Source organism: Harpegnathos saltator, unplaced genomic scaffold (genome assembly GCF_003227715.2).
Source record: "Harpegnathos saltator strain DR-91 unplaced genomic scaffold, Hsal_v8.6 scaffold844, whole genome shotgun sequence".
In the NCBI taxonomy this organism is placed as follows: domain Eukaryota; kingdom Metazoa; phylum Arthropoda; class Insecta; order Hymenoptera; family Formicidae; genus Harpegnathos; species Harpegnathos saltator.
In genome coordinates this window covers 10,924-38,287 of record NW_020230698.1, presented here as the reverse complement: position 1 = coordinate 38,287, position 27,364 = coordinate 10,924, and the positions used below count along the sequence as shown (strand labels likewise).

At 47.3% G+C, this 27,364-nt stretch overlaps 1 protein-coding gene across 3 annotated transcripts in view; it reads right to left on the bottom strand.

The window, feature by feature from the left end:
- KaiR1D (Kainate-type ionotropic glutamate receptor subunit 1D) overlaps nt 1-26,180 on the bottom strand; it is a 39,351-nt gene extending 13,171 nt beyond the window's left edge. The window contains exons 1-5 of one of the 3 annotated variants that reach the window (XM_025307246.1): nt 25,963-26,180; nt 17,857-18,024; nt 10,043-10,063; nt 7,563-7,715; nt 1,091-1,312 (exon numbers count right to left, since the gene is read on the bottom strand). In XM_025307246.1, coding sequence (XP_025163031.1) covers nt 1,091-1,312; nt 7,563-7,715; nt 10,043-10,063; nt 17,857-18,024; nt 25,963-26,100 — 702 coding nt within the window. In that variant the 5' untranslated portion in view covers nt 26,101-26,180. The remainder of the gene's footprint in view (nt 1-1,090; nt 1,313-7,562; nt 7,716-10,042; nt 10,064-17,856; nt 18,025-25,962) is intronic. The other 2 variants (XM_025307245.1, XM_025307247.1) reach the window with 2 other exon arrangements.
- Between the last annotated feature and the right edge of the window lie 1,184 nt (nt 26,181-27,364).

The window sequence follows — 27,364 nt, the reverse complement described above, 5'->3', positions numbered from 1 at the left end:
ATATTATACAATATATATATATATATTTCTCTCCCGATGACAAGTTTATCTTAGCTTTGTTCGGCGGCGCAGTGATCGAAGGGACATCAGGCCGCCGAAGTTTTTACGAGAACGACGTGCATCGCTTCTTATTACGCGGCCTCGCCGCGCGGAACTCGCCGCTCGCTCCTTTCTCGGTCGAGTTTTCAAGCAGTTAATACATTACCGAGTACATTACTTGTCGCCGCAATTAGCGCCGGAGTAAGTAATGTGAGTCGAGCACGCTGTGAAAACTTCAATTAAGTCGCGCGTATTCGGCTTTTCCAGCTCTCTCGTCTTCTTCCCTCTTTGCGCCCCCTCTAAAAGGAGCGGAAAGCTAACGAGCGCGCAGGCTTCGCTAATGGACGAAAAGAAATTTTCCGTCCTGCTGCGACGGCCGCCTAATGCGCGGCGTTGTTTCTGTTTTGTTCGCGCTTCGATTAAAGCGACGATTTTCGAGCTCACCGCGGCTGTCAGGCGCGATTTTCAGGCCGAACCGACGCCAACCGAGCGCCAACACGGCGTCTTCGATACGCGAGTAAACGATTTTTCCGCGCTTTGAAGCGCAGTGAGACGTCGAGGCGACTTGTTCAAGTTGCATGCCAAGCTGCGCCATTCTTTTTCTTCCGAATAGTTTCTTCAAACTTTGCGCGCACCTTTGCGAAATTATTTTACTACATCCTAGCGCTGTCTCTTAGACAGCGATAAGGCGTCTATAGCGACGCATTTCTCGACTAACTCAATCTATAAAATTACGCCAATATAGTTTTCTACTCTCTCAAGACAAAGAAGAATCTGAAAGAGGTATCGTTGATATCCGTGTAAAAACTGTATAAAACTTATTTATCTGTTAAATGTCGTGTGCCGCGTATAAGAACGCTCTTATACGATCTTTCGTGATATTTCGGAGATCGCGGATTTAAACACTTCTGCTTGCAGATGAAAGTTCGATTTGATATATTCCGATTGTTTCTACATCTGCGCGCGCGCGCGCGCGCGGCTGGGCGGAATTTCTTCGTAAATCAAACGTCACATGGAGAGAAAAGAGGACATTCTTGAAGATGTCACTCACCAGTATGGTCGTGACGATGAAAGTCTTATTCTGCAAGTTCTCAACTATTTGAGTGTAAACGTCCCCGTAGCTCCTCGTGAAGTTGATACCCTTGGTGCTATTCCAGGTGCCTATTTTCTTCAAGCCTTCTTTGCTATTCAGCTCGATGATGTCCAGCATAAAGTCGGAACGAAAGCCCTGGTGATCGAACTTGATAATACCCGTGAGTCCCGTCATCTCCACCTGAAATGTACGCGTTAAGGAAATATTTAATCATTAAAAATAGCAACTATTGATGTTATAAGCTCTCTATGTTAAATATTAATATTCTAACATTCAATTAATAATCTAACATTCAATTGTACTGATGAAGGATTTATACATTGGATCTTTTTATTATTGCGACTGTTAGTTACAGATGTAAAGTTCCTCCGGTTATATAAACAGTAATTACTGTTTATTGTTAGCTTCCTCAAATTGCAATTAAGCATTATATATATTTGGCATTATATGTATGTGGCATTATCGGTATATACTGCCTTTTGAAGTGCGCCTTTTGAATATTAAAATTTTCGGATTACATTATTGATTTATACGCTTTATATAAATACTGAAGTATCTAGTTCGTGAAGCACCTAACATACGATTAATACAACATAGGCTAACGATTATTAATATATAACCGTCATTAATTAATAGTAACATATTAGGTTTCGTATGCAGCGTAGTAGCAGTAAGGCGAGTGTACAGTTTTACTTGATGCTCGATTCCGCGATATCGAGATACGCTTTGTTACTCAAATTCGAATCGATAGATAAATCGCTTAATGCAAATTTTGCCGGCACGCGATACGCCGTGTGTCGTCTACTGTCAGATACACAGCTGGCGATTTCTCGAACGGGAGAAGTTTTCGAATCAGCAGCGCAGGGAAAATTTATCACATGTACGCAAAGAGTTCGTCTAAACGTTCGCGCGGCGGCCGCAAAGCCGGTAAAACGAACGTTACTGCTCAGAACTGGCGGAAGGTGCATTTGTGGCGCGCGCGACAACGCGCGTTTTGTGGACGGAAATTTCGTAAAATGACTCGCGAGTAATTACGCTCGGCATGATAACCGATCTCCATCTCTCCCCCTTCTCTCCTCTCTCTCTCTCTCTCTCTCTTTTTACGTCTGTCTTCTTCTGTCGCCGTGCTTCTCGCGAGTCACGCTCCACATTCGCGAAACGGCTCTGTGTAATTGCAGATTAAATTCCTAGTGACTGCCTGTAATTACCGGTTCATGAATATCGCGAAATTAAACCCGCTGCTGACACGCGAGATTAACGACGACTCATGATGTCCTCGCGGAAAGAACACACACACACACACACACACACACTCGTCCCGCTTGATGATTATCGCGCCATTCGAGATACGTTAATGCACCGCAGCAATCTCGCACAAATGGATCATGAGTAAGGGAGGATCTATTTAAAAAGCCGTCAGCGTACGCGCGCCGATGCAACGCACGTTGGCGAGCTCCTCTCGCCGCGGAAACTACGTTTGACAAATTAGCGGGTGGAATTGAAGAATCGCGCGCAGTCGTACCGAATTTCAGACACGTCTCGCCAGTCGCCGTGCTCATCGTCGCGCGTAATTACTCTATATATTTCTACGAGCCGATAAGGGAGCACGTCTCTGTTACAACGGCGGGCTTATTCGATCAAACGGAAACGATATTAACGCCGTGAAATTATTCGCAAGGACTCGCAAATTGGGCGCGGGGAGCTGTTCTAGCGCGTATTTCCCAGCGGTGCTCTCTCGCGTCTTACGTCGTAATCCACGAAGGCCGTCCGCGTCCATTCGCATTAAGGATCTTTGCTCTTTAGAGGTTCCGGATACGTCGTAACGTTTCTCAAACAAGATTCCACCCCCGAGGAAGAGCGACGCTAAGTCGCGGGAGACTTCTCCGAAGCGACTCGACAGCGAGATTTTCACGGTTCTCGGAGGAGGACGTTTCTCTCTGAAGATCGGAGGGGGGGGGGCAGAAGGAGATAGCGCCGCGCGATACTTTGCAATTTGGAACAATCGCGCACGTCACGAAATCTCACACGTCACGCTATCGCACGCGCCGCGCCACGTAACGAGATCCTCGAAATAACACAGACGCGCGTGTCTGCTTCCATCGGCGCTTTTTGCTGATCCTCGCTGGGATGGTCGACCGCGCGCCGCGCGCTCTGAACGACAGGTTCCGCTCGCTATGTGAGAGCCGCCTCCGCGCGGGCGGAACCTATCTTCCGGTGCTTGTCAATCCCGACACGGCGACGCGGCGCGGATGACGAGACACGTTTCCATATCCTGCGTGTAACGCATATTTATATTCGCGCGCACCTCCTATCGCGCTGATGCGGTGCTCAGCTCTGCGACGCGTTATCCTTCAATCCGGCTCTCATATCCTTCGATATCGTCTCGGCGTTAAACAGTCGCAATCGTGTAGCGTAGTCGTCGCGAACAAACAGATCATATCGGAATTATACGTCAAGTACAATCGACACATCGCTCTTTGAAGTTCTGTGAGGAAAGTTTTTCGCTCGAAAAATAAGATAATGGCAGGTTTTCAGCGAGAATCACTCACGGCAAGACGTAGCTTGAACAGCGCTTGTCCGCGCGCGATTTTCCAAGCGACAAGCGCAAAATTATTATCTTTCTCGTTGATCGCTCATAATTACTGTTGTCCGAATACGACACGTCGAAATCGCTTACATCGAAATCGAGAGGCGCTAGCGACGCGATGCGGATGCACAAAGATGCACTTTCGCCTCGAGCGAAAACTTCTTCATCGCGCGCGTAAGACTTCGCTATCACCTGTGCGGATTCGGCGACTCTTACACGAGGATACGTTGCGGACACACGTTGCGGCCTACGAACGTATAGCTTTGCGTCAGGATGTAACGGAGTAGAACCGCGAACGACAATTTGTCAGCGCGCGCGACAGCTTCGTTTAAACTGGGGTAACTTTCTATTGTTTCGCGAGAACAATCGCGCGAATCGCGGAGAGTCATTGCGTCCGGACTTCGCATGATTTCCTGCACCGCGTACCACCCTATCGTCGTCTATTTATCAATTTCTTCCCCCCTTTATCTTTCTGTACTTTCCCACGCACGTCGCGTTCGTCTTGCTCTTCTTATGAAAAGTCGCGCATTCAAAGAACACAGAAATCGCGTTGATGTTAAATCAGTGCGATTTATTGCTTCGATTGTTTATTCGATTGCTGGTGCGAATAGACGAATCGCATGGAAATAGTGTTTAACATTCGCTTATTACATTGTCGCTGCATTAGCGATATCGATCAATTTAATGTATTTCATATTAATTTCTCCATTGAGGCAAATTTTACATTTACGTCTACCGTCCGTAAAACATGTTCCTTAATCCCCAATTTCCAGATTCTTCTAAAGTTTGGCAAAACACAGTAAATTAATATCCAGAAAGATTAAAATCAGATAAGAAAGCATGATATTCTTTTCTTAATTACACTTTATATTTATTAAAAATAAAAAACTGACATTTCGAGATATTCTCCAATCAATCGAAGATTGTCTATCTTCTATGTATAATAGATTAATTTCGACTTCGATCGAAGAACGTTCGATATTAACGATCGGGAGAATTCACAGTCGCGAATGAACCCTTGCGTTACGCGAGGACGACTTTACGTCTGTCAGAAGCGCGCGGTAGCTTCTGCTGACCGCTGTCAGCTGTCTTCGGCTGTCCAACGGTCTGTGTTCCAAGTTGCTACGATGCCTAGAAACAGAATTATCGATAAAAGTATCGAGCCGCGCACTGAATCTCCTCCGCGCTATCGCGGAGACGACGCGACCTACCTACCGCAACGTATGGGACAGTAGCCCATCGAATTCCGCGGACACATTCTCCGCCGCTACCGCAAAAAAAGCCCGTCTAAGCGGCGGTAACCTGTTACGCCGGCAAAAAGAAGCATCGTCTTCGACTTAATCGATTATCAAAAAAATCGTCTTTGCATAATCGATATTTTCTTAAAAATATCGATATTTTCTGCTAATTTATTTTAAATTAATGTAAAGAGTTATATGTCGCGATAATAAATTAATATATTATTAAAACCTTAAAGACCCTTTTACAATGGCTGCAAGCATAAGCTTATATAAGAATAAGGCTATAAGCGTAAGCTACAAGAAATAAACCAATTAAAGTCGGTTGTTCTTCTAATAGTCGACCATTGTTAGTTTATTTTTTACCGTTTACTGTTACAGCTTTATTTTCGCAGCTATTGTAGACGGACCTTAATAGTAGTAAACAAATTCCCTGGCGATGAAAATTTAGTAACAAATCTAGTAGTATAATCGTCGAAAAAAATTATCGATCTAGGGAATAATCGACCATCAAAAATATCGGTCTGACAATCGATTTTTCAAGGAGATAAGAATCGATGCTTGTTTCATCGACCGATATTTGCCCATTACTACCGGCGAGGAGGTCTTATCCCCACTAGCGCACACATGACGGCCGCTCGAGCACGTGCTCGCCCGAGCGACCATGTGGTCTCGTGACGTAATAGTCAAACAAATATCGGCCGAGAACGCTCGTCAAATTGATCGTCGATCTCGCTGACACGTGCGCGCGGCGATCGCCGGCGCGGCTTTGAGGGGACCTGTAACTCGCGAACGAATCGACGTAGACGCGTGAAACAAAAAGCAATTGGTTGGGCGCACGATTCCCCGCCCGCACACGTCCATGTTGCTCTTTCAGCGGCGGGGATGACGTGTCTTTTATCGCTCGTGAAAATTCTACGTTGATTCTTTCCTTTATGTTGTTGCAACGACGTGGGATAATGTTATTATAGATTGAAACGGAAGGAAGAATAACGTGTAAAATGCATCTTTCGCGTGAACGTTTGAAATTAATTATCGTTGTTTCAGCGACCGCCAATGAATGCTTTTTAATATCGCAGTGTTCTCGACAAACATGATGATATATTGATTCATTGAGCCATCAAATGCTAATGAAATCTTTACATAATCCATAAACACACGGTAAATTTAAATATGGTGAATGTGGTAACATATTATTAATTGAATATATACTAACATATTATTAATTGAGAGAGAGATATATATATATATATATATATTCAATTAATAATCATTACAGCTTTTGTAATCAATATCCAATGTCGACTATCCCGGATACGTTAGAATTATATCCTACATTAATCGTATCTCGCGAATAAAACTAAAAAGTAAAAAAAAAAAAAAATAAAAGATACGCAAAGGAGAGAAGAAACGAAATATTTATCATTTCACACGTTGCAGAAAAATGGATATAGTTAACGTCTGTGCATAGAATGCATACAGCGGGACTTGTGGCGCTTGTTAATGAAGGGTGGCGCGGTTTGTGTGGGAGGGCAAGCGAATGAGAGAGCGCGGGCAGGATTAAGCATATCGTTATAATAGCTTATTACGTTGTCGGTGCGATCGATCAGCGGCCCATAATTCTGCGAAATTAATTTCTACCTAGCGCGATACATTCGCGATAGCGGGCTTCGTTGCTACGTTCGTCGAGAATACGTACGCGGTGATCAGCGAGCGGAAGACGCCTGCCAATAATACACAAACATCGTCTCTAACGTTATATCGCGGAACGGCGCGCGCGCGCATACGCGTACGTGTATTTCGGCTGGGTAAAGATACTTTCGACAGCTTAACGGCACCGCGTGATCGGCGAAATTCGCCGATTCGACGTTATTGCCTATCTCTAAATCCATCTGTTAACTAGGCATGATAAGGCTGTCCGTGTCCGTATCGCTTGCATTACTGCTGCATTTAGTGCTACATGTGGTCGGTCGATTTTGCGCATGATTTATCTCATATCGGGAATCGCGTGCTGTAACATTAGCGCGAAATGATAATTAGATCGCACGTATTATCTCCGCTAATGCGCTGAAAATATAGAGTTTCAGCGGAAGCGTAGGATTTTTCGACGAGCGTGAGGGAGAGAAAGAGAAAGAGAGCTGCTGCGTATATCTGTGCGAAAAGTGGAGAGTAGAGATTGAAAAAAGCGGAAAATACCAGGGAAATAAAAGAGATTTTTACAGATGTTGTTTCACCGAATGCTTTGATACTTGCTTATTAACGAGGCTTCGCGAGCTTCTTTATTCCTGTCGCGTCTCATGATTTTGCATTTACCGCTGTGTCTTTCATGCAGCGCCGTTGTGTGTTTAAGAAGGACGACTTTCTTTCGTCGAGATTAATCTGCATTTTCATGACTCGTGCTTTATTTTTTAATTGACGTCTCTCACGGATCACCTTAGTACGTGCTTATTATTATTTTATTCGCTGTAATAAATCACTCGGGATCGCTGCAAGATGAAAGTGAACGTGCCACTTCACATTTCAATACGCGTACGATATCCTCCCACTTCGAACTATAGAATCTCGTTGATTATTCTAATTAATGATATTAATTAATGATACTTACGATCTTCATATAGTTAATGAGCGAATATCCATGAGGCCAGGTGTCGGTAGATTCGCAGGATAACGGCTTGATATCGATTTGCTGGGACGTGTCCAGATCGTGGAGCGCCTTGGCGAAGAGATAGACGGCGTCGTATAGCAGGGACGTTTCAGTCTGCGAATCGTACACACGACAAAGTGTCATCGACGTGTGAAACGTATCAGCGTATCAGCGGGATATTTTAAACGGCGTAAAAAAAAGATGGTGGATCGTGGCAAAAGAGCGCTCATCCAGAAAGAAAGTATTTTATGCAATATGATCCGAGCCATTTTATCCTTAACACGTTTTTCCGTTATCGATATTTCCTGAGACACGCTACCACGTCACTGTATATAAAAGTGCTCTATACACAACGCGCGTGTGTGTAGATGTATACCGGATATCCTACGAAGATGATAATAAGGCGGGATCCCGTATTGGATTTCGATACGGCTCCTCTGCCGCGATAATTGGACGACATTCCTCTTCGCAGCTTTTAAAGTTTTGATGTGGGGATTTTAGACTGCCGCATTGAAATTCATTGCACCCTAAATCGAGTTCACCTCGTATAGGGTCGAGGTCCTTTGAATAAAATGAGGGTTCTGTGGTAGTGGTGGTGAAAATTAATTTCTTTCTTAATCTTATTAGATTCTCGTGCTTTACACAATTCCGTTCGTATTCGTTGTGGTGAATTCAATAATTGAGGAAAAAAGAAACCTTTGTACCGCAGCTGTAAATTTAGCAGCGAGTAAGAGTTTTAGAGCACCTAGTACGTAAGAAAGAAAAACCGGGCTGCTCGATCTCGAGAGGAAATCTTCGATGTCGTCGATTCACAAAGTGATCTCGCGGGCGGAATCGCAATCCCGCGTTTGCGGTACCGAAATTATCAACGCGACAAAGAGCACGAAGGTGAAATCCGAGTCTGCCATTTCGCGCGAGGAATCATATTCGGCGGCGCGGGCTCGAATTTCCGCTCCTCCGATGTTCAAGAAGCGAAAGAACGAAATCTCAGCTCCTGCGAGGATTTCACGGCAAATTGGCGCCTCTGTTTCGCGACATTTATATTTCCTACTCTCTCTCGCGCGCGCGGCTGTGCGATATTCCCTCTCCCTTCGCCTGCGCAACGATATTGTCGCTGTAAAAGCGGTATCACCTTATATATCGCATCGTGGGTGTGTATATTCCTCCCGATATATATTCGGAGACAAGCAATATCCTTACCGAATTTTACGAGGCCTCATCCAGGAATGTCTTTACGGAGGAACGAGTCAATGTATCCGATTCACGTGTTTCCCGATACGAAGGGACGCGGTGTGATACCCTTATGTAGAGGCCGACCGAAAGTTTCGGACAAATAGAAGTTTCGAGAGAGAGAGAGAGAGAGAGAGAGAGAGAGAGAGAGAGAGAAGGAGAGAGGTAGGAAGGGAGAGAAAGGGAGAGAAAGGAAAACGGCGTTTTCTTCCCCTAACTTTATTCATTACCGGCGCCGCATTACGGCGACGAGTAATAAGAAGGAAACGCCGAGTGGTTACGTGAAAATTACTCTTCGAAGGGCGAGACACATCTCGAATATGTATTACCGACGTCGACAGACGTCTTTTACGCCGCCAGTTTACTTTCGTGTTCAAAGACAATACGGTTACACTAAAGTTCGCAGTTTCGCGTTCATAATAGTACGTTCCGTCGGTGAAGTTTGTAGCTCCTTCGTTTTATATCGAAAGTCTGCACGGCGTTTACAGAATTCCCCATCGCTTCGCCCTGGTTCTCTCTCTCTCTCTCTCTCTCTCTCTCTCTCGTTTTGTTATCAAGTTTCTGCATGACGATCGTGAGACATCTATCGTGCGAAATTCATCGAAATTTATTCGAGATTCCTTACTGTTGAGCGCGTTGGTTTCGGCGATTGCAGCGCGAAGGAATTTCAAATGTCCGGAAATGGTCGATGTCGAAACTATCGGCATTCTTCTCAGTCTTAGTGTCCGCCATCCGAAATCCGTGCTACTTGTACGCTGCTCCGCAGCGCAATATATTACGTGTACGGGCGATGTAGCACGATGCAATAATCGTGCAGTTTCGCGCGAGTGTAGCCCACGATAGTTATGGCGCGGCGGCGGTCGGTTGACATTCCTGATTGAGCGCTCGCGCGTCTCGCCGATAACTCACTCGTAATGAAACAGTGAGACGTGAGCCGGCCCCACGGCCCATTGACTCGGCCAATAATGAATTACAAGAGTAAAAACGATTCGCGAGCGTGTTTTTTACTTGCGCTCCACCGACCGGCGAGTAAGTCGACCGGCGTAACGGATTAGTTCCTGTCGCGGTGAAATTCGCGCGGGCGCGATCGTTCATCGCGCGTCGCCCAGAAATTGGGGGATATATGGGCGCGTTATATCACATTCTATCGGAACGACCGACCCGGCGAATAATCTATTCGTCCATTTACGACGATGGGGCTTTTGACTTACCTTTATGGTGGTGAGATTGTTCTGTTCCGCGTGTGAGCGTGGAAAAATGAAAGGCATACAATTTGAATATATTTCTTGACGCTATATATCGTAATAAAGCAGCGATATATCGTTTCACCCGGTATATTATTCACACCGAGCCACACTGGCGCTAAGCTATTGCAAATCTTCAAAATTGAACTTTGCGAGCATATATTATTATGCTTCATTAATGAGCGCTCTGGAAATGTCCAAGTATGTATATAACGCTCGGTGTAATATAAAACATTAAATCCAACAGCGAAGTTACCGAAAAGTTAGACGCGCGGCCGACGTTGGGAAGGAAGGTGGTCTTTTAATCGCTTACAGAAAGTTGAAAACTCGAGTGTACCTGCCGGTTGATGGCGCGAGCGGGCAACCTACGGCCCCGCGTAATCCCATCGATTTAAGCGTCTTACGCAAGCGCTTACTAATGAATGCCGTCGCGAAATAACATGGAACTTACGCACGAAGCCTCGAATAACGAGCTTACGCTCGCTGGCGATTCTAACGACCCCGCGCCGCTGCGTATTCTATCAATAATCGAATCAATATATTGTCCGTTTGTTCGTCGTCGTATGTGTACGCGATTGAGTTAATTAGTCTGGCTTTGACGCGCTCGTAATGGGATTGCCAACATCCCCCCCCCCCTCCCCGCCCCCGGCTGGCAGACCCGTTACGGAATTTGAACAAACGCGATTGTTCGTTATACGGCGACATTGCGTAACGCAATTTAACGTCGTCGTTAAATTCCGAGCGTCACGACGCGACGCGACGCGACGCTACGCTCCAGCGCCGGCGGAATGATGGATGGCGTCGTATTGAAACTCGACTGCCTCGGTAATGTCAGTTATGCTTCGATTATACGTTTAGGTATCGCGCGCGTATTAATTGACTCGCTAAGAGACGAGGGAACACGAGGGTCGTTACGAAATCGTCGTCAAGGATTGAATCGAGAAATTTTGTTCGAAGAGGACTGCCCGACATCGAAGTGACATGAGTCGCGACAAGTGTTTACACCGTTTGCGTGAAAACCCTCCGTAGAAAATGCATCACATCGTGATTACAAAATCGCCCTCCTTCGATCAGTCGTAGAAAAAAGAAGCTTTGTTATTAACGTATCCTTTGATCACGCTTCGACAACGACGAGACATCGAGGTATCATTGAGTAGAAAAGACACTCGGTGTCGGGAGGAGGGGGGAAGGGGATGTAGCGAAATTGCGATAGGCTTTCTTAAGGCATCGAATACACGAGATTTCCTTGGCCTTGTGATTTTATATACACACACATATATATATATGTATATATGCCGTGGGATTTCAACGGAGGAGTCCACAGACTCCTCCGGCTACTATTGTGCCGCCTGGATAATCTACCTCCGGCGGTAACCAGCCAGCCTCGTGGCGGTTCGAGGGGTGGAAACGCCTGGAATTTGCCCTCTCGCTGATAAATTTCCCATGAATACGGCGCCTATCTGGGGGTGGTACGGCTTTCCATCGATTGCGCGGTCTTAAAGGGATTCGTTCCTGTAAGGACGCGCTTCTTCTCACAGGAAACGATCTCGTCCCCACAGACGGAGGGAACGAAATCGCCGCCTTATTCGTTGCGGCTCGCGCTACACACTTGGGTTATTACTGAATACGACCCGCTCGCCTCTAACCCTCATAACGTTCGCGGCCGGTCGAGCTTGTATACCTGCGTGAAAATCGATGATGAAAACTTATCGAAAATGTGGAAACTAACGTTGCACTGTTCTCCGGTCTTTTTTTTTTTCTTGTTTTTTCTTCTCTTTTCTTCTCGAGTGACTGAGCGCGAGTGAGGCGAAAATTTGATCGGTGAAATTTCCCGTGAAGCGTCCCCACTCTTCCTCGCTTGTAGACGTCAAACGCGCAATTTAGCGGATCTCTCGAAATTGTCGCTCGAGAAGTTCGATTATCCAGAGCCGCGCTTACGTCCGTAGCGCGACTTTCACGCTTTTAATTTTCGCAGTAGCGGTAAGTCTAATAGTCAGCGGCTCGTAAAACCGAGACATTGGTGCCTGATGAAACTGGCGAGTTGAGAAAGTTTTTATTACGAGTTTCTCCGCGCGTGCCGCGAATCGATAGCGCGACGCGACTTCGGCGCCATCCGTTTCGCAACTTCCAATTGACAATTTTATAGGTTTTATTTTACAGGATTTTACACGCACACAAGCGCGCGCGCTTCGCGAACACGCTCGGAGAAAGCCACAGTCGGTCGGGGGTGTTTCTTTGCGCGCCGCCGTTCTCGTTGTTCTCCTTTCGTCGAAGCGAGTAAGTGAAGACGCTCTATCTGCCGCGGCGCGATGATGTATCTTCCGTGAACCGTCGCTTGTCTCCGTGCCAGCGGAAAAAGGGAAAACTACCGCGTAAATTCTGTCCGCCCGCAACGCGTGCAGCGGAAAATGAAGTACTCGCAAGTACATTCCCCCCTCCTCTTTTTCCCTTCCCCCATTCTCCCGCTCCTCTCTTTGCGCTCGCTCGATGAAAAACATGCTTATGTGTAATCGTTTCGCTTGTGACTCCCCCACGCGGTTAAACGACGAGACACGCGTCGTATGACCGGATGCTGTCTCGCGAACTTTCTTCCCTTGAAATAATTGTCCGCGAGATACATTATCTCATTTCTTATTATCTCACAATTGCAGACTCTCTGAGCAATTTACCAGTCTCGGTCTTCCCGCGCGCGGCGCGATATGTTGAATTTTGAAAGTTTTGCGCGCAGAAAGAATTAACGTCTTCGTGGAAGTTAAACTGTGTCATTCCGGCTGGCATTTAATTTCCTTTCCCGCTGCACTTTCTTCACGAAGTCACATATTGCAATCACGACGCTGAAATATACCGTGATTCATTCCCCTTTACCGTCCGCCTTCGTGTAAACCGACCGCTTGCGTGCGATGGCACCGTTGTCGCTGTCGCGAGAGCACAAATTCAAGATGGGTCGACGGAATTGGCACGATTAATAATATTTCGTATTTATGGCTCTATCCCTCTCTCTCTCTGTCTCTCTGTCTCTCTGTCTCTCTGTCTCTCTGTCTCTCTGTCTCTCTGTCTCTCTGTCTCTCTCTCTCTCTCTCTCTCTCTCTCTCTCTCTCTCTCTCTCTCTCTCTCTCTCTCTCTCTCTCTCTCTCTCTCTCTCTCTCTCGCTCTCTCTCTCTCTCCGTGTACGAAAGCGCCGACGAAGGAAAACCGACAACCCGATTTTCGCGCGGAAAAAGGACGTCGACGCGCTGGAGAGAAACATCTCGCCGAAACATTGCCGCAGTGCACACACTGCGCGCCGTTGCAGCGTGCCATTGCAGCGTGCCATTGCAGCGGATCCATCACACACTCTCGCACTCCTGGGCTGCTGCAGCTACGTACCGCAGGACATCGGCAAAAAGTTGTTGGGAAGTTTGCTCGAACGTGCAACCGTGTGTCGGGGCAAATTGGCCTTTTTAAGGGCCGGCCGCCGGACGCGGCAGATGTTGCTTCCGCGGAAATAGCCGAACGTACGGATTCGCTTCTCAACTTTTCTGCAGTTGATGCCACTCCAGATGCGACGCGAGCGCGCGCTGTAATTCGCTTTCGCGATGCCGCTTTCGGTACTTGCCGCTTTTACGCGCCGCGGATCGTCGTCAAGCCTCGGCAATCAGCCCCCGCCCCCGAAATATGCTTTTGTCTTTGTGTAATTCGAAATTTACGGGACTGCTGCAACGCGCGTGCGCGCACGCACGCACACACACATACATACGCGCGCAGATTATATCCACTCGTGTTCGCGGGGCTTCAGAGCCGTGAATTACGACACAAGAAATATCTGTCAGATGAGAATCTGTTTATTGAATTTTTTCAGCCCGAAATTTAAACAAGGCTACAAATGTAACAAACAAACGGATTATGAGCGACACATTGTGTGTGCGATACTTTTCTCTTTATAATTTAGCAACGTTTATTCGTTAACGCAAAAGCGCTTTCTTTCGGCAACGTTTCAACTGCCAGCACGTTTTGGCGCGTATTAAGCGCGCGTTCTGTGTGTACCGCCTGTATGTTTTTTTTCCAGCTCACGTGCAAAAACACCGTGCAAAAGAGACTACATCAACGTAATAAATACGTTAGTATGTGTGAGTATTAAAGTTGCGGATGGCAAAAACGAGTAATGAAGTTACGGTTAACGAAAACGAAAATGAGATTTGGAAATGGAATTTTAGTATAGGTGGACGAAATGCTGGAAAATTGAAGACTGCTGTGTCTGTGACAGCGTCGCGATTAATCATCCCATGGCGATTACGCGTCGTTAATTAAAGAAAAGCCGACGAATTGACAAATCCTGTAGACGGTAAATAAATTGAAATTTGCTTTCTGACTCGATAATATGTGCCAACGTTTTCTGTTTGCCTCAATACGCTCCGGGGAGGGAAAGTTTTCGAAGCACTTTATATAATAATAAACGGAATTAGAAAGTACGGATTGAGAAAGTAGACTCGGGGGGGAAATTAAATTGAATCGCGCGCGAGTCTGATCAAAGAAAGACAAAGATTTGGGATTATTTCCCGTGTAGAAAATGTTTTAGAATCTATTTGGGTTCTATACCGATTTCCCAAAATATGTTTGGGTTTTAACTGGGAAATATATACAGATTCTAGTTAGAAGTGTAATGTTTTAAAAATGCGATTCTAAATGGGAAACACAAACAGGTCCTGTTTGATTACTCCCAACGTTTTCCCAAAAATGTTTCTGATTTTCATTTTACACTCTATGATAAGAATGAGATGTGCAATACCTTAAATATTTACACTTTACATATATATGCGTACACACATATACTTGTAAAATGTAAATATTTAAAGCATAAATACTTGAAACAATATTTTGTGAGTTTTTATCAAATAAATGAATATTTAAAACCATATATATTTTTTATTGTAAATATTAATATATAATAATTATCTCTTATATATACAACAATAATGCATATACATAACCGAATTAATAATATGATATATATATATATATTAATATATATATATCATATATATATATTAATTCGATTTTTCGAAACAAGTCAAATTATTTGCGAGAGAAATAATTATGAAAAAATATTAATAGAAGGCTTTCAAGCTAAAAAAATAATGAATATATATATAAATATCCGACAAACTCATCTAATTTACACATGTACGAATTAATCAAATTATCTTCAAATATAAAAATATATTCTATACATTGTATAAAACGAAAATGTATTATATTACGTCTGAATACGGAACAATTTAAGACAAAAAAAAAACATTTGTATTATCCCTATTGCATTAATAAAAAAAGGTTGGAATTTACACGTTATTCCGATTCTAGATAGAGAACCCATTTTTGGGTTCAAGAATGGGATTTCTAAGTGGTGTCGTGATGGGATAAGCTATTTTGGGACAAATTTGGATATTCTAGTTGGAATCTAAACTGTATCTGGGAAAATCCTAAGAAATTTCTATACGGGTTGTTACGACGTCGCTTATATCGCTCAAAGTTTAAGCGCGCGCGCGCGCGAAGATCCCGCGGATTAATAAATCTTACCGCGCGTGACGCGGTAACGCAGCGCTAAATCTTACGACATTGACGTGCGTCGACGTGCGTCAACTTGTGATCGATATGATCGTCTGATCAGACGTCGACGTCTACCGGGGGTACCTGCGAACTCGCGCGCACAGACACGCGTATATCGATTAATTCGTCGTCGTCGTTTCATTTACGTCGCCGTGTTCGGAGCATGTACGGCGGAAGTAGACGCAAATTGCACACGTAACTTCCCGCCGCGCGTTCTTGCCTTTCACGTGGGATTGTATTACGCTGCAAGAACGGCCTGCGGAAGTGGAGGCCGAGCCGCGGCGGCGATTAACGCGGAAATCGTGTTTGCCACGTTTCGTTCTACCGCGACTTCTTCAAATCTCCGGCATGTGAAAACGTAAATTCACCAGCGCGCGAACCGAATACGGGCGGAGCTGGGAACGCGGAATTACAATCGACTGGCTTTTCATTTCGATACGTAAATTGCAAACGTTGCGGACAACACGCGTACGCGCTCGATACATCTCACGGGCGTGGCGCGCGCGACGTGACGTTGTGACTGTGTGGTGCGTGTGTGACACCAATGATAATGCCGCGAAACGTGGCGTGTTTATCGATTCGCCGACTTTATTACCCGGCGCGCGAGCCCGCGATTCATATATTTCTGTCCTAATATCTCGTAATGTCCGCTATCGAGAATATATCCCGACGATGAGCCGCTCTCTTGCCGGATTAAAATGCGGCGCGCTGAATGTCAATCGCGCCGCCGAACTTTCTCGTCCATTCGCGAGCCCGCATTCGCCGATTCCGACGTATCCTCGATCACACTGATAAGCCGAGGAACGCAGTTGGCTCGAGAGAAAGACAGAGCGCCGTTGCGCTTACGCCGCGTTCGTTTAAAAGCGCGCATACTAAGCCAGTGTTTTTCAACCTTTCTTTTTTATCTCACGGCACACTTGAACCTACAGTCAACCTTTAGACGACCGGGGTCCAATATATTGGCGCGAAAGTGGCGCCATCTTTTTCGTCATTCAACCCAATAATGTTAATAATAATAATAAAAGTTCTAATACTTAAAATAAAAAAGTCGAAGAAAACAACTGCGGTGGTCTAAAGGTTAATCTTCCGCGGCATACTTAAATTATGATGATCAAAGAAAGAGTATAAAAAAGAATATACCTTTCTTGGTTTATTAACACAAACAAAATGTACCATCATGGTATCAGAAAATAAAACAAAACAATTTATTATAATTTGTAATAAAAAGATAACAATTAAAATTCTTAGAAATTTTCGCGGTACACGGTGTTAGATCCTCTCACGGCATACCGGTTGAAAGTCACTGCACCAAGCGGACGAACGATCAACAGCGCGAGCAACAACGAACAGCAAATTCGACGGAATACTATTGAGTACATGCGGTAGTTCATTTCCGAGCGTTTACCGAGTTCTTACATTCGATTGACATGTTCGTGCGCGCAGTCAATACCTACCACCACACACATTTGCCGAATTTCATTGTTTGCTCGCTCAGTGTATACGCGCCTTAATACTCGCTATTCCGCGACGCAGAATGCATCTGTGTGCGCGTGTGCATTCGCGCGTGTATGGCCGCGACGCGGCGAGCCGTCGCGGATAGTTCGGCGAGCGAGAAATGGAGAACGAGACTCGACAGTTGCAGTCGCTCGCGGTATTTGCATTCTTATGAGAATCGGCACGCGTCACGGCCAATTGAATCCCCCGGTGGCGGTAATCAAGTTTCGTACAGAGTAATACCCAATTATTACATTCGCTCCCTTACTCTCTCGACCGCGTCAAAGAGCAGCAGTTCCCGCTAAGTGCCCGCGGCGGGCAAGAAGCAGGAAATAGATCGATGCGCTTGTCGAGCGAGCTTGCGCGAAGAATGCGAAATTAGTGTGTTATTACGCGAGACGCGGGTCGCTCCGAGGACGGAGAACACATTTCGCCCGTGGAACGATCTTTGCATTTGCATATATACGCTTACCTCCTACGCTTGCCTCCCCGTCCCGACGCCTTCCGACGCGTCTGTCCCGTGTATTTATATTTATACTCTGCACCCGCGAGACGAGAGAACTTTGAGGGACGAAATATCGGCGTCGGCGTAATAAACGACTTCGGTGCCGGCGCAGCGTAAATGCAGCGGCGGGACCCGCACCATCCATATCCGGTCTGTACTACATACCGGTCGCTTAACTTCTCGCCAAACGGAGTCTTACCTTATTGCTGTTCTGCCCCATATCGAGCTCACGATTGTAGCGCTTCTCACCGTAGATCCAGTCCTGAATCACCTTCTGGATCTCCGGCTTCTCCGGGTCCACTAATCGAAAGGCTGTGATATTGGTCCCGCCGTGTCTGAATTCTTCCAAGTCGACGGTGTGCAGATCCTGGAAGAGAAAGAGGATTCCGCGGGATCGATCGTGACACGAATCTCTGTTGTCGGAAAGTAGCAAGTGGGCGGGGGGAGAGGGGGGGGGAGAATTTTCTCCTCTATCGACTTGGCGCCGCTGCGCCGTTGTGACGCGCGCGTCTCGCTCTTTCCTCTCGCCCCGCTCTCGCGATAGATTTCACGCGAATATTATTTAATCGCATTCGAAACTTTTTAGCGATTCTTTTTCGAACGCGCCTTTTCCGGGGACGCGCGCACGCGCGGTATATAAACGGTTACTTTAGAGAGAAATAGCGCTCGAGACAACGCCGCGCTGTTGGATGCGGCAAAAGTCAATAGGAGAATAAAGTAACTGCGTGAAACGGGCGCACTAATGTTGCGGATCGGAATGGCTTCCGTCGGAAACTCCGCTTTACGGTTTACCGCGGATTAATCATGTAAGATAAATCTCAAACGGATTCTCCGTAAAGCCCACGTGACATTAGATTTTCCGCAAGATCTCTCTGGAACAAAACGTTCCAGGACTTGCTTGAGATACGTAGTTAGGATCCCTAATCACTCTGACAGCGGTGGATGCCGAATTTAGTAGAAGCTGGACGTCGTTCTGCGTGATTTCGGAGATTGATGCTCCGCGCCCCCCCCCCCTCCCCCCCGACACGTCGGACAGAAGCTCGCGCTTTGGCTATCAACGTTACTCGCATTGATTGCCAATCGGTGAGGCCGCCACCACGTTGCGAGAGTACTTGGGAAGAATTCCGGGATCGGCGACGCGCGTGTCTGTAGTGTCCAGTGTGTTATAAATCTCCCGTGTTTCCCGGAACATATATTCGCTCCCGTTGACACCGGTTAGAAGAATGATGGCGACAAATCTGCTCGGGACTTTTGTACGAAAGAAACGATCTCTTGGAAATTACTTCTCTTTCGTGCGCGCGCGCGCGTGTATGTGTATGTATGTCCATCTTGTTACTTCACGAGTTCTCTTTTGTACATAATACGAACCGTCCCGCGCTTCGCCTTTCACGCGGCGTGACATTATTCTTTCGCGCTGCTTTTACTTGAAATCACCCCGCGCGAATGTGAATGTATTATTAAAATCTTCACGCGAAGAAACTCGCCGACCCCACGTGTAAAACTCCTCTCTGTAAACGGGAGCAATTTAAAATTGCATTGAATTGTTTGCCAGTGCCGCTACTGCAGTAACGAGAGAAGGGAAGAGAGAGAGGGGGAGAGAGAGAGAGAGAGAGAGAGAGAGAGGGAGAGGGAGAGAGGGAATCGCATATTTGCGCATTATTAAGTAAACACCCGTACATATACGCGAAGATACGCGCACAAGTGCAGCGACAAGCGCGTGTTGAATTCCGACAGAAAATTTAATTGGAGAATTGCTTGTATGATTGAACGCGTCGAAAATTATTAAGAGGTTTAAATCGCCACTAATGGCAGCCGCCGCCGCCGCCGTAACGTTTCTGCCGAATACGCGGAGACCGTCATCGTGTATTCATAAAAATTTCAGCTGAAAAAGAATAGAGAGCCCGACTGATATATTCAGTTCGTGCGACCGAGGAGGCAATTTTAACAAAAGTCAACGTAATGCGTTAATAGCGTCCAATTATCAGTCGTAACAGGTCGTTGCGGCTTATCCGGCACAACGAGCCACATCATTATCTTCCGTAATATATAAAAGTAACTCCGGAGGGTTACTTTTCTAGATTATACAGCGCGGCGTTGCACAGTGGGCCAGAATTCCAGAAGAGTGTCAAAAAATACATTTTTCGACTGTTTCTGGATTTAAACAAATACATGTCTATTTGATAATATTAATGTCAAACTGATGAAATGTAAAATGATTTTTCTCTTAGACATATACTAAGGTCGCAAGATATTCACAAAGTTGACGTCTTTAACAAATGCCACCGATTGTCACATTTAACTGATACAAAAGATATTTTTATCGAATAAAACAAGCTATAAAATAGTCATGAATAATAATCGTTATAATATAAAGAAATTCTATGACTCTTCCTCTTTCTAATAGTATATAATAAATTATAAAAGAATAATTTTATTACCATATAATAACGCATCAAAACTTAGTTCGCTTGCACGAAAATATCAATGCTATCTTTCAGAGCATATCGATTTTTGAGAACGTACTCGTCGTGACTCGTCGATTGGGCTTTAATCGGTTTTGTAACTGATGCTTCGTACTTTAATATCCAGAAAAGATCGTCTGCTTTTATCTGCTCTTACGACAGCTAGAACAAAATAATTATTGCAATATTGATAGATACGCAATGTCCCGAAAAATCAAAATATTGAAATTTGAAAACTAGGACTATTTATCGACAAGTCATAATATTAAATACGAATACTGAGACAAATTATCGATACATACACACACACACACACATACATATATATATATGTATGTATATACACATAATGAAAACAACAGATTTTTTGAACACTTCGAATACGACTCACACTAACAACTGGTAGTACAAGAAATATGACAATCTCTTTAAGCCATGTAAAGTTCTTGTCCTTAAACTGTATTATATTTCCTTAAAAAGATTACTACCGCTCATTATATACAAAAGCAAACTTGCAAGCATAATAATAATAATAGTTATTATTATAATAATTATTATTATTACTATTATTATAATTGTAATTCTATAATCACAATAAAATTAACGATATTCAATGATTAAGTGATATTAATGACATGTATTTGTTTAAATCCAGAAACAGTCGAAAAATGTATTTTTCGACACTTTTCTGGAATGCTGGCCCACTGTGCGTTGCAGGGCGCGATGCATCGCCATTTATACTTTCTTCCCCGGGCGCGGTTGGCAGCTGAGTGGGAAGGACGTGCGAATTTGCGTCCTTCGCGATGTACTCCTGCCGGCTATCGGCAAGAATAAAGATAACTCAAGTATGAAACGCGCGCGCTCGCACCGCTCCTCGCCGCACCGTTATCCTATATCGCCGCTAGCCGACGTGATTTAAAGTCGTAGCTCGAAGGCGCGTCCCCGACCCGTCTTCTCGGATACTCGCGGAGGAGCCCGCCGTGGCCATTTGTTATCCTTTGTCCCGCATCCGGAACATGATAGATAAATCCGGTATTCCGGATCCGCTGTCTTCGCGAGTAGATCGGCACGCTCGGCGACACGTCGCGTCGGTGCCGATGCCGTCGGCGCATCGATCGGCCGTCGTAGCAATCGATCATCGCCACACCCCGGCTCGCATCCGCGCTCGCTCTCTCTCTCTCTCTCTCTCTCTCGCTCCGTTCTTTCCAGGCACGCAACGATGTGACCGGCGCGTAGAATGACGCGCGATAATGGCGACTCATGAGAATGTGTCCGCCCGTCTACGAATTTCTTCGCTCTCTCTTTCTCTCTTCGCCCTTCTTTGCCCTTCCGCTCCTACCTTTTTACTGCCTCTCTGGGGATCGTGGCGCGACGATCGCCGGCCCCGGGAAAAGCAATACGAAGATAAGGGTCGTGAAAAAAACCGTCTGGAAACGTGTGGCCAGTACGTCTTAGGATCGATAATATGCAGGCCGCTCTAAAATTCGACACAGTCGGACGTGTCTCGGGGTTGATCTTCTCTTGACCGAGTCGTTTTCAATGGTGGCAGTTTAATAGAGAGAGAGAGAGAGAGAGAGAGAGAGAGAGAGAGAGGGGGGGGAGAGAGAGATCGTTTCTGTTCTCGCGGGATCTGCAGCTAAAAACGCGGATAGGGATCTCGTGCGACTTTTCTGCTTTATTTTGCGAGACACGGCATCGTCCAAGCGTGCCGCGCTCGACGGCGAACAAATTGCGTGAAGGAGCCGAGTCTCGGTCGTGAAGGAAAAATTCACTCCGAATCAGCCGAAGAATTTCCAATCGCTCCATACGCGCGAGTGACGCGCGGCTGACAGCCGCCATGAATATTCATTACGAACACTCGTTAGTTTTTAACGAGCTTACAATATCGTTTATCGCTTATTTTATCATCGGGAAATCATCGCGCTGTTCCATTTACCCGGCAGATTCAATTATCTCATTGCCGCGTAATACTCGATATAATATCACATGTATGCGCCGGTTATTACCGCCGTCGTCGTTAGAGCAGGAGGAGAAGGAGGAGGAGGAGGAGCAATAATGAAACCGGGCAACGTGGAGGAAAACGCGAAAGCGTCCTGTGGAAACACAACGGCGAGTGGCCTCTGTTATTGCAACTTGCCCGCCGACGACGATCCGCCGTCGCCATCGCGTGTTGCGCGTCTCCCCCGTGCGAAATTTTGCGAACGCGTCGCTTCAAAATCGTGACACGCGTCCATTTTCGCTCGCCCGTTCGCGCGCGCACGCACACACACACACACACACATATATATATATATACATCGCGTCGAGCTGCGCCTGCAAGTCACACGCGCGAATAACGATAGCTATCGATCGCGACTCGATCTCGCAGTCGCAATCGCTGCATGAAATATCCGCCGCCGCCCCCCCTCCCCCCCCCGCGACCCGCCCCTGTCCGTGTACGCCTTCCGTCCGCTGGGAAACGTATCACCGCGCGCGCTCCTCTTCATCTCGATGCGAAAGCAAAGGAGTGTGTAAATACGCGTGCTATCGGATTTTTGTTCGCCTGCTGAAGACTAAAAACAAAGAGAGCGCACGCAGCGCGCGCTGTTTTTTTTTTTTCCTCGACGCGTTATCAGCAGCCGCGGGATATGGCGGCGGCGGATCCGGCAAGAATATCGCTTTTCACACAGCGTGTCCGCATCGCGCGCTCGCGAGGCACTGCCGGGGTCTGTCATTAAATTCCGCTCGCTCGTAACTTGTGCGTTGTGTTTGAAACGGGAACAACGCGGGTGCGAGCGCCCGCCCGCGCGAGTATGTACGTGGGCGCGGAGAGTATCATCGAAGCCGTTTGACAGATAGTTCGTACATGGCAGATGTGCCCGCGCGCGGACCGCGGTAGTGCATATGTCGAGCAGGCGGAATATTTCAGAGCGGGAGGCTGGACGTTTAATTCGCCATCGATTACACTCATAACGAACGCGCTCGATCGTGTCGCGAGTGGTCGTGTACCGGCGACCTCCTCCGCCCGCCCTTCATCGCCTTGTATTTTGTCACTTTTTTGGAAAAGGGCGGGAGAAAAAAAAACAAGCGCGGCAACGCGCGCGATAGAGCTGCCCTCGCGGTGGGATACTTCGTATCTTCCGCGCGCGTTACGCGTGCGGAAACGGGGATTATAAATTGCCGATAGGACGTGGGGATTAAAAGTCGATCATAAATTCATCTTCGATCAGAAAAAAAGACCTCGAAAGCAAGGGAAACACCTGAACCCCCCAGATCCAGCGATCGTGAGCCTCGGATCCGTTCAAAATATTTCGCGATTCTCCGATTTTGCAAAAAAAAAAAAAACGGGAAAAAGGGGAAAAAAGAGGAAACGACAGTTACTTTATCGCGCGAAACCTCGCCCGGGAAATGTATTCGATTTCGAGCCACGGCAGCGTATTTTCCACGAGCCCGGCGGTTCGGCGATCCCCAGAGAGTGCAAGGCGAAAATCCTGCCGGCGTATCATCGCGAGCGATGGATGCCCGTAATAAGAACCTTAATGGCGGCCAAGGCTATAACGACTATAACAATCATCGTAACCGTAACGGGCATAATAACCATAATGAGCGCGCAGGGGACACGCGGGCGGCGCTAAATTCGACGGAACAGGATGCTGCTGCGAGATTCGTCTCTCTCTCTCTCTTCCTCCTCTCGCGCAGCGATAAACGGCGGACACTATAATTTCATTGCGAAATCACTGTTTCATGGGCCGGACTTAATTCGATGAAAGGTAATTCGTCGAAAGCCAAGCGAAGTGACTGAGCAAGATTCATTAATGCTCTCGCCCGTGCCGGGAAACGGCGCCGCCGTCGCCGCGATGTGTGTACGTACCTATCCTACCTATCCGCCTACGTGTAACAGCCATGCAGACTTCCTGATCGCGGCGCGGAAAGGTCAGGTTGATGGATGATGGTCAATTTTTCCCTCCGAGAGTCTTGACGACTGGTCGACGTGAGTGAAAATAAATAGCTCCGACTCGGAACATATCGTCCCGGGGATCGAGCGAGACACCGTTGAATTCCCACGTGCGCGCGCGCGATGGAAATCGGCCGCGACATTGCGGCAATGATTAAGCAGTCTTATCCTTTTCATCTCTCACCTGCTCTCATCTGCCGTCGACGCGCGACCGATCCGGCCGCGGCCCGCGAGTCCAATTTATCACTCTCGCTTTTCCGGTATTAAAGATCCGCGTCGTTCGCGCGATAACGCCGCGAAAGCTGCGCGCGCTTGGCCGCCGCCGCCGCGACGTTGCCTTCGCGTGGTCGAATAATAATTAATATTCGAGACGGACGGTCGTAATGGGAATTAATAGCGCAGCTCGATAGCGATTTCCGCGGCCGCGCGGAACGGGCATAAATAACTAATCGAATCGACGGCCGACTTTATCGCGGCAAACTTTGAATTGAGGTAAAACTCGCGACTTTGCGAGCCTGGTCTGAGGTGTCGCGTCGAACTGAAACAATCGAATTTAGGCTGCCGTACCGGAATTGAATCTCGCGTTGTTTAACGAAACAATAATTTCAAAAGGCATCTCAGAGTTCCTCGTTATTCCTCGCTCGCGATTCTCGAGCGCAGCTTGAATGAGCAGAATGGCAATTCTACGATTGTCGTCGTGATTTGTCATCGCGATGCTACGGCGAATGTACGGTTGTCCACATAGAACAAGCCGACCATCGTCGGTAGAGCCAGCGGAAAGACGCCGGAAGAAAGCGTATCTCGATTCTCTGCCGCGCCTGAACAAATACCCTCGCTGATTTACATTTTAATGGATCTAAATTGAAATCTGGTGGAGGGGGCGCCAAGATAAATTGCACCGCTCGCGGTTATATAGCGTGTCCGTTTAAAGCCCTATTTATTTTTTATCGCTTATTGCCGTCGCGCGCGGACGTCGTCCTCCTTGTCGTTGTCGTCGTCGTCGTTGGCGGCGGCGGCGGCGGCGGCGACGTCTCGTCGTGGCGTGGCGTGACGTTTCGTCCGACACGACGGCACCCGGTTTCCGCTCGCGTCGCCGAGGCGACTGTAAATTACTAATTATCCTCAGACAGCTTCCAATTTAACTGTAGCAAGCCGACGTCTTCGCTTTTTACTCGCTCGAATAAACTCTTGGAGGAGGATGGTGTTGCACGCTTCGCGCTTACGCGAGACGCTCTCGTTCCTTTCGCGACGAGGTTGCCGGCGCATCTGCGAGAGAGGCGAATTTTCATCCTCACAGCTCGAGCTTCAAGCGGTAGTTGTTAACCCGTTGAAAAGCGCAATATCGCGCGACTATCCTTATCGATCTCGCGGGAGGGAGCAACTTGCTTGCGATATTCGCGCCGAACCCCCGCCGAGAATTCCGTCCCGCCGCGAAAATAACAGCGAGCTAACGCCGAGGATGCCATTTAATGCTGCATCGAACCGTTTCCGCGTTCAGCTGCATCTTCAATCACTGCGCGCAGCGGAGACAACGGAAAGCAATCTCTGGCCAGCGCCGTCGTTCGCACGGTAATCGATTCCTTCGCTCTTCTTAACGGTAATTTACGAGGTACTCGAATATTCCGGCGGTGAAGTTATTGGGCCCTCGGTCGTCGAGACTTTCGGCGGGCGGCGTTGCAGGAGAAGGAGAGGAGGAGAAGAGGAGGAGGAGGAGGAGGAGAGAAAGTCGGCTCTTGGAGAAGAGCCGGGGGCCGCAGGTGCCGCGGACGATGAAGATCGCGCGCGAATTAGCCTTACGAGCGCTATACGACCCGTGCGATTTCGCGGTTACGTTTAGCCGGGATTATCTCGCAGCCGGTGACGAACGGCAAGTCGATCGCGTTTAATCGCGTTTAATCTGGGTACCCACCAGAGAGGTGATAAGGTAGCTGTGATAGTCGCTCATCATTCCGATCTGCTGCGCCTGCTTCAACACGTCGTAGATCCTCTCGGTGGAGCAGTCCAGCACGATGTGCGACTCTGCGGAGTTCTTGATCTGCTTCAGCATCGGCCTGAAACGGACGAGCGGACGGTAGGTAACGTGTTGAGTAACGTAACAGATTTGTCATCGCGCGGATGAGACGCTCGCGCTGACTAAAACGTTGCAGTCAGCGCGAGCGAATCGGCGAAACGCCTCTCCCCTCGTTGCATCGCGCGGACAGAATTCGCGTCGCTCTCGCGCACGGAATCGATTCCGGCTGCGTGAGAGATGATGAAAAAACTCGACGACCGAGCGAAACGTGCCGCGTACGTGTGTTTGCGCGAAGATATATATCTATATACAAAGAAAATAACGCACCTGTGCACCCCTGTGCAGCGCTGTTTGAAAAAGGTCGGCACGAATTTTCCGGATAATCGAATACAACGTTTAGATATCCATTACATTGTTCTGATAGTTTTCTGCCGGAAAGTAGCGAGGAAGTTTGCAGGAAGTAGCGAGCATTCTCGCTTCGATTAGACTTGCAAAATTTATGTTCCGATGTCGCACAAAGAGAGAGAGAGAGAGAGAGAGAGAGAGAGAGAGTGGAAGGGGGAGCGGAGAAAAGGCAAACAAACTAGCTGGAAGGCAGCGTTTCAATTATTGGGCAGCGCCCAAAGGTGCCGACGAGTCAACTGGAAAAGTCGTCGGACTGGACTAGTTAATAGAAATCGATCGATGTGCGACAAGCTGTCGCTGCAGGAGGAACGAATGTCACAATGTAATATCCAACTTGGACTCTCCGCGTGCGCCCCTCGCTTTCGCTCGCTCGCTCGTTTGTTCGTTCGTTCGTTCGTCCGTTCGTTCGCTCGCTCGCCCGCTCGCGATGCTCTTCGGGGACCGAGCGGTTCCGATTCCGGACATGCTTTTCGCCGTGTACTGCTGATAAAAATTTCATACCGCGCCGGCTGCTCTCTCCGGCCTCTCGGCCGTCCTTCGGGCTCCCTCTCGCTTCCCGTCATTCAACATGCACGATAATGCGAATCTCCTTATGCAGCCGGTGGAAGTCGGAGCCAGGCTCGCCCTGGGAATTTTTCATGCTCTATGCATAATTTAGCGAAAGTGCCCTTTACGCGCGTTGCTCTCGCAGCCGTATCGTCCTGTGAATTTCGCAACGTCCCCTTCCCCCCGTCGCGGCGGCGACGATTGCGTCTCTTCCCGCGTCCGCGGGACTTTATCGAACAACGGGACCGCGAGACGGCGAGAGGAGAGACGGCGGTAACGGAAGAGGAAGAACCACGACACTTTCGAATAAACAATTGCGATTCTCCCTCGGCTTCCGACGGCGTTTCGA